General features: G+C 66.8%; 4 protein-coding genes across 4 annotated transcripts in view; 2 read left to right on the top strand and 2 right to left on the bottom strand.

Moving 5' to 3' along the window:
* FA09DRAFT_144180 (P-loop containing nucleoside triphosphate hydrolase protein) overlaps positions 1–634 on the top strand; it is a 3,483-nt gene extending 2,849 nt beyond the window's left edge. Inside the window, exons 8-9 of the mRNA XM_025739137.1 lie at positions 1–63; positions 229–634. The exon at positions 1–63 is cut by the window's left edge and continues 23 nt beyond it. Coding sequence (XP_025595814.1) covers positions 1–63; positions 229–258 — 93 coding nt within the window. The 3' untranslated portion in view covers positions 259–634. The remainder of the gene's footprint in view (positions 64–228) is intronic.
* On the bottom strand, positions 371–2,191 carry FA09DRAFT_332174 (hypothetical protein). Its single transcript, XM_025743349.1, has 2 exons — positions 1,381–2,191; positions 371–838 (listed from the first exon to the last, which is right to left on the bottom strand). Exons 1-2 carry the CDS (start codon positions 2,018–2,020, stop codon positions 720–722), a joined length of 759 nt encoding a protein of 252 aa, XP_025595813.1. The 5' UTR covers positions 2,021–2,191; the 3' UTR covers positions 371–719.
* Positions 2,192–2,518: 327 nt separating this feature from the next.
* On the top strand, positions 2,519–4,367 carry FA09DRAFT_332173 (hypothetical protein). Its single transcript, XM_025743348.1, has 4 exons — positions 2,519–3,352; positions 3,459–3,710; positions 3,808–3,923; positions 4,099–4,367. The coding sequence occupies exons 1-4, from the start codon at positions 2,548–2,550 to the stop codon at positions 4,345–4,347; spliced, it is 1,422 nt and encodes a 473-aa protein (XP_025595812.1). The 5' UTR covers positions 2,519–2,547; the 3' UTR covers positions 4,348–4,367.
* A 51-nt stretch (positions 4,368–4,418) lies between these two features.
* FA09DRAFT_332172 (putative rRNA pseudouridine synthase) lies at positions 4,419–6,713 on the bottom strand. Its single transcript, XM_025743347.1, has 3 exons — positions 6,494–6,713; positions 5,447–6,104; positions 4,419–5,269 (listed from the first exon to the last, which is right to left on the bottom strand). The coding sequence occupies exons 1-3, from the start codon at positions 6,644–6,646 to the stop codon at positions 4,545–4,547; spliced, it is 1,536 nt and encodes a 511-aa protein (XP_025595811.1). The 5' UTR covers positions 6,647–6,713; the 3' UTR covers positions 4,419–4,544.
* Positions 6,714–6,824: the final 111 nt, after the last annotated feature.

The following is a 6,824-nucleotide window of genomic DNA, read 5'->3' as shown; positions in this document are numbered from 1 at the left end:
GTGCTCGAGGGCGTCTCGACGATCGTGCAGCTCGGCGCCCTCGTCGCTCGTCTGTCCAAGATTGTGCGTCTCTCTGCCATGGGGCTTGGCCTCCGCCTTGCCCCCCTCGAAAAAAGGGCATCCGTCTCAATGGCGTTGCCTGACTGACATCTCTCTCCCTCTCTCTCTCTCTCTCTCTCTCTCTCTCTCTCTCTCTCTCTCTCTCTCTCTCTCTCTCTGCGCGACTAGCATCACCCGCCGACGCTGTTCGAGGTGTAAAGGGCGCCTCTCTCTCCCTCTCTCCCTTTCTTGAGCACACCACTCCATCCACGCTCTGCTTCCGTCGTTCCCCCCTCCCGTCTTGTTCCCCCTCCCCTTCCCCTGCATGCGTTCCCTTGCGCTCTACGACAATCCTGTACTTCTAGCCCCCTCGCCGGCTCACATTCCGCTCCAAAGCGAGCGTGTGGCGCCCTCGTCAAACTTTCAAGCTCTCTCTCTCTCTCCTCTCATCCCCTTGGTCCCGAGCATGCGCTTACAGACCCGGCGCGAGGTGAGGAGAGTGGGCAAGCCGTGAGCTTTTTGAGAAGGTCGTGAGAGAGAGGGAGAGAAAGGGAAGGGAAGGGAAGGGAAGGGGAGGGGTAGGGAAAGACGTGCTGCGTGCGTGAGGAGACAAGAAAGTATGGCCGGTTGGAATACAGAGAGCGCTGCGGCCTTGACGAGGAGTGGTAGCGCGCGCACGGTCATGCCCAGCCACCAAGCAGCAGCGCGCCGACGAGGCCTGCGAGTGCGAGCGAGAGGCTTGTCGCTGACCCGGCGCGAGCCGAGGCGGCGGCGTTGCATGAGGCACAGACCCATCCGTCTGTGTTTTTCGAGACAGGGAGGGGGAAGGGGGGAGAGGGGAAGGAGTCAGTTCAGGTTCCAGGTGGCGTCTGAATGGACAAAGACGCGAGGCGCCAGATGGACCTCGACCGACAGGCACACGAGGGGCGTGCCCACACATCTCGCCCCGCCGTTCAATCCGCTTGGGGGCATCAACAGGCGAGAGAGGGCACAAGCGGGGCTTTATACGTCCCCCCCCACCATCCGCGCACACTCCTCCGTAGCGCGCCCACTACGCCCAGCATCTCTCTCTCTCAAGAGCACACGCTGCACAGGACTACCGCAGCGCCCCCCGACTGGACTTCCCTACGCTGCCCACGGCGGGAAGGCACTTCGGGAACCCTGGTGCCACTGCCAACGCGCGGACGAGCCGCTGCCCTGCCTTTCCCCTCAACATTGTCCGCTCCTCCTTGCCCCATCCTCTCTCGCTCACTCGCTCTCTCTCTCTCTCTCTCTGCCCCCTCCCTCCCTCCTCCATGCCTCTCTCCTTTTGCCCAAGCTTGCGCGCGCAAAACAACTCACCTGCGAGGCTCGTATAAGGCTGTGGGATATACAGTGCAAACTGGACCTTTTCGTTTGGGTTAAAGATGCCGGCCTGGTTCGTGGCGCCTCCGAGGCCTCTCTCGTCGTAGATCTGCAGTCTGTACGTCGCCTGCGCCAGCGCCACGCCTCCGCTGCGAGCGGCCGCCTCGTTGATCTCCCACGGCGACCACGTAATAGCCGTGGCGGAGCCGGGCACGACGCCCAGCGTCACCGTGTTGCTCTGCGCCGAGTTGACGGCGGCGACGGTGAGGCTGGTCGGCGTGATGACGAGCGACGTGAGGTTCCAGCCAAACGTGACGGCGACGCCCTGGGCAATCTTGTAGTACGAGGCATCGGCCGTCTGCGCCGGATCGGTGACGGTGAGGCCGCCGGCTGCGGCGCCTTGGGGAATGGAGATGCTCGACGACGCCGCACTGCTGGCGGCGGGCGCCGCGCTGCTCGACTGTGCCGCAGAGGCCGTGTTGCCGTTGCCGCCATTGTTGTTGCCGTTGTTGGCCGCGGCAGAGGTGGTGATGGGCGTGGGCACGCGCTGTGCGGAGACGAGGGCGAGCAGCGAGACGAGGAGCGAGAGGAGCAGCGCGGCTGTCCGTGGCGCGCGAGAGGCGCGAGAGGAGGCCATGGCTGCGGCTGACGCAAGACCAAGGGGGAGAAGAGGCGCCGAGACGCAGACGCGCCAAAGCGAGACGACGAGGAGTGAGGAGCGTGGTAAAGGGAGCGACGTGCGACGGACGGAAGAGGAGAAGGTGAGGGAGGATGAGCGAGGTGCGTTCTTTGTGGTGGTGGTGTGGTGGAGCAGCGCCAACGTCGTTCGATCGCATCGCGCCTTGGCTCCTGTCACCGCCACGCCGCACGCCAAAGTTTAGCGCGCGCCGCGCCGGCGCTTGAAGCGCGCTCAGGGTGCAGCTTGCATTTGAATCGAGCGCGCGCCGGAGATCCGTAGCGCCAAATACAACGCGAGGGGGGGGGAGATGTGAAGCTCAAGCTTGAACTCGCGAGGCTTGCGAGGTTGTATTGCAGCGGCCTTGCCGTGCGAGAGCTGTGCGGAGGCGCTTGGACCGCCTGGCCTCAACATGCAACCTCGAGCCATGCCCTGAGCTTCCTTCTCTCGACCTCTCCCCCCCCCCCCGCCTGTCTGCACGAGAGACCATGTCCTCCTCTCTCCTGCCCGACTCGTCCGACAGCTCCGCCTCGCCCCACTCGCCGCACGAGCACGACGGCGCCTCGTCGGGCCTCTCCGCCCCGCCCTCGCCAGCTGCAGCGCGCGCCGGCGACTCAGACGCCGAGAGGCTCGACGCCGAGGAGGACGACGAAGAGGAGGAGCAAGAGTCAGAGGAGGAGGAGGAGGAGGAGGAGGATGGAGAGATGGAGTCTGCCGCCGACTTCGACTCCGACGAGGAGGAGTCGCAAGCATCGCAGCGCGCGGCCAAGACGGCGCGCCCTGCACGCCGCTCTCGCCTCTCGGGCGCCTCTGCGTCCGCCTCGACGTCGCGCGCAAGCACACGAGCCGCAGCTCAGCCCAAGCCCGCGCCGGCGCCGGCGCCGGCGACTCCTGCGGCTGCGGCGAGACCGCCACGCAGAGCAGCGGCCAAGCGCGCCGTCGTCGACGTGAGCGAGGACGAGGAGGAGCTGGCGTTTGACATGGAGCAGGAGGAAGATGCGGGCTCCGAGGCGTCTGCCTCGGCCTCGGGCGAGGGCTCGGGCGAGGAGGACGCCGAGGCAAGTGAAGTGGAGGAGGATGAGCTTGGCTCGGCCTCAGAGGAGGAGGAGGAAGAGCAAGGGCAGCAGAAGAGCAAAGTGCCCGCGTCGGCGGCGGAGGCGGCTACGAAGACGCCGCTGCGCATTCGCCTGCGCTTGAGTCCCGGCAAGGGCACTTCGGCTTCCGCCAAGGCTGAGTCCAAGAAGGCGGCGGCGGCTGCTGCCGGCTCGAGTGCTCGTGCCAAGAGACGCAAAAGTAAGTTGGGCCCTGTCTCTCCCTCCTCACTCCACCTACGCGCTTTGCATTGGGCTCGCGCAACCCCCGCTCAACACATCTCCATTCTTGCCATCGCCCCCCGCAGCAGCGCGTTCCCCCACTCCTCCCGACGACGACGCCACGCCCGCCTCCTCTTCGGAAGCGGAGGACTCGTCACAATCGGGCTCTGCGCGCTCCGAGAGCGGCACGCCTGCGCCACAGCATGGCGGCGCGCCCAAGACGGCGAGGCAACTGGCACGCCTCGCGGCCAAGGCGCGCAGAGAGGAGGGCGAGGAGGGCAGTGTGGAGCCTACTGGCGCAGGTGCGCTGGGCGATGGACTGTTAAGCTTGCCGATGGGTACGTTTCTTGCCTTCCTTCTTCTGTGGGGGGGCGGTGCAAAGTTACAGGCAAAAAGAAAAGGCTGACGAGACGCTCGTCCGTGGGTGCATTGCAGAGGACGAGTCGCGCAAGCGCAAGCTGTCGGAGGTCGAGGTGGCGCTGCGCAAGTCGGAAATGTCGCGCCGGCGCAAGAACCAGCTGGAGAAGAAGCTCGAGGACGAGAAGATTGAGGTGCGTCTTTTTTCTCTCTCTCGCTCGAGCTCCTTCGTTGCCCTCCCCCCCCCCCCCCTTCCCCCATTTCTGCTTCCCCTTTCTCGCATGCTCTTGCGCGACTTCGCTCGCTTGCCTAACTGCCCTTTACTGAATGTTCCGCCCCGCCTTTTCCTGCCCCCCCCCCCTCTCTCAGACTATCAATCGGCTCCTCAAGAAGCAAGTGTCGCGGCGCTCGACGCGCGCCGCGGGCGTCGAGTACGACGAGGAAGGCGTGCGCATCCACACGCCCGAGCCCGACGCGCGCGAGATTGCCGATCGCCCCGCGCCCTTCTTTAGGACGCTGGTGCGCCGCGAGGGCACTCGAGTCGGCGTGCCGGGCGCGCCAAAGGGCTACGGCGACGCTTGGGAAACTGCCATGCCGGCGCTGAGCGCGCAGCCGTGATTGGGAGAGAGAGGGGGGGGGAGGGCAATGCGAAATACACTACGTCACCGAGCACACACACCCGCGCATTGCTTGGATGTGAAGGCAGTCAGATTGTCGCGACGGGAGATAGAGTACAAGAGGAGCGAAGGGTGCAAAGCGGGGAACGTGATGATGGTGTGTGTGTGGGGGGAGGTCGAACGAGCGCCGCACGCTCATTACTCCTTCGCCTTCTTCTCCTTCTTCTTCTTCTCGCTCGCCGGCGCCTCTGCGCTGCCCGCCGCCGCGGCCTCAGCCGCGACCTTCTTTGCCTTCTTTGCCGCCTTGCGCGCCTTGCGCTCCTCCTCCGTCTCGCCCTCCCTGGCGGCGCCGCCCGCCTCGCTCGCGCCCGCAGGCGTGTCCTCCGCCTTGCGCTTCAGCGTCGGCGCCGGCGTGCTTGGCGCCACGGGCGCGGGCGTCGCAGCGGGTGCCGGAGCAGGCGCGGCAGCAGCAGCGGCAGGAGCGGCCTCGTCGACGTTGGAGTAGTCGACGTAGGCGGCCGACCACGTCTTTGGCGTCTTGTCGTTCTCCTTGCCGTGCTTGTCCAGCGTGCCCGCCTTGACCATCTTCTTCTTCTCGAGGGCCTTGGGCCCCAGGCCCCAGCGCCGCGGGTACGTGTCGCGCTCCATGATGCAGCGCTTCACCTTTGCCACGACGCCGTGGTCGACGGTGGCCAGGTCGGCAGTGGACATTTGGGCAATGGCCAGCGCCACGCCCTCGCCCTTGGTCGTCATGATGACCACCTCCTCGCCCACCTCGATGTTGGCCTCGTAGCGCAGCAGGCCGGGAATCATCACCTTGGCGCCGTAGCACACGGCATTCACCGCCGTGTCCTTGACGACGATGCGCTTGTAGCCGACAAGGAGCGACTCGAGCGGGCGGATGACGCGCCGGAGGTACGACTCTGCACGAGAGAGAGACGAGTCAGCATTGGGGGTATCCCTGCGGCAGGAGCAGTGCAACGGGTGTTGCAACGCGGCCAGCGAGATGCAAGAAGCTTTGCCAAGTGTGCCGCTCTGCAGCCACAAGCCGGCTCTGCCTTGACCCATCTGCTCCTCCAGACTGCAGAGCGCCGACTCACCGTCGCGCTGGTTGTCGTAGAGCCACTGCGCATCGAGCAAGTCGTGCATCGTGACGATGTTGTCGTTCTCGCTGAGTGCGCCGGAGCGCACGCGGCGCAGCTCCTGCATGTGTCCGCCGACGCCGAGCAGGAGGCCGAGGTGCACGCAGAGCGTGCGGATGTACGTGCCGGCCTCGCACGAGACCCAGAAGACGGCGAGGTGGCGCTCATTGTCAAACTCGAGCAGCTTGGCCTCGTAGATGGTGCGGATGCGCAGCTGGCGCTTGACGGCACTGATGAGCGGCGGGCGCTGGAAGAGGGCGCCGGTGAGCGTCTCGAGGGCGCGCGGCAGCGTCTTGACGTCGGCCAGCGCATCGTGCAGACGCAGCACGGCCACGTACTCCTTGCCCGCGCCCTGCTGCGACTTGACGAGGCGCGTGGCACGGTCGATGCAGACGATGAGACAGCCGGTGACCTTGGGGTCGAGCGTGCCCGAGTGGCCCGTCTTCTCGACGCGCAGCATGCGCCGGATCCACGCCACGACTTCGTGCGACGACGGGTTCGACGGCTTGTCCAGGTTGATCACGCCCGACTTGATGTACGACGCCAGCTCGCGCTTCAGCGGCGAGCAGCCGTGCGGGATGGGCGTGAAGTGCGAGGAGCGCACGAGCAGCTTGTCCTGCGAGAGCGGCGCGGGCGTCAGCAGATGCCCCCACGGCACACTTGGGCCGTGCAAGACGCCGTGCGGGCGAGAAGCAGCGGCTTGCCTGGCGTGCAGCGTGCGTCGAGCAGCGAGCGGCGTCTGCGCCGCAGCGTGCAGGCTGGCCGGTCGGGAAGCAAGTGCACGGCTCGCCCGCGCTGTGCAGGCCAGCGGCGATGCCCCCAGCCGAGGCGCGCCCGCGACATTGCCGCGAGTCGACGCCGGCCAGCGCGCCTCACGTCCCCACAGCTCATCGACGCCGGCCAGCGCGCCTCACGCCCCCACAGCTCATCGACGCCGGCCAGCGCGCCTCACGCCCCCACAGCCCACTCTCCCGCTCTCTCCTTGCCTCTCGCTGCGGCACTCACGTAGTTCTTGAGCAGCAGCGGCCAGTCGGCCGTGTTGAGCTTGGCGCCCGAGTGGTCGGGGGCAATCATGAAGCTCTGGCTCGCCTGCGCCGCGGCCACCGACGGGCCGGCGCCTGCTGCAGCTGCCGCGGAGGATTCGCCGAGCACCGACATGGCTGGCGAGGAGGGCGAGAGGGGGGGTGGAGAGGGTGGAGATGGAGCCAGAGCCAGAGAGTCGGCGAGAGCTTCGCGCGATGAAGCTCGGCGCCGCCGCCGGCCCAAGAATTCTCATCCACCGCGACGGTCACGAGGCGCCGCGGCGGCGGCGGCGGCGGCCGCCCAGGCCGAGGCT

Source organism: Tilletiopsis washingtonensis (genome assembly GCF_003144115.1).
Source record: "Tilletiopsis washingtonensis strain MCA 4186 unplaced genomic scaffold FA09scaffold_22, whole genome shotgun sequence".
NCBI lineage: Eukaryota > Fungi > Basidiomycota > Exobasidiomycetes > Entylomatales > Tilletiopsis > Tilletiopsis washingtonensis.
This window is presented reverse-complemented; position numbering and strand designations above follow the sequence as displayed.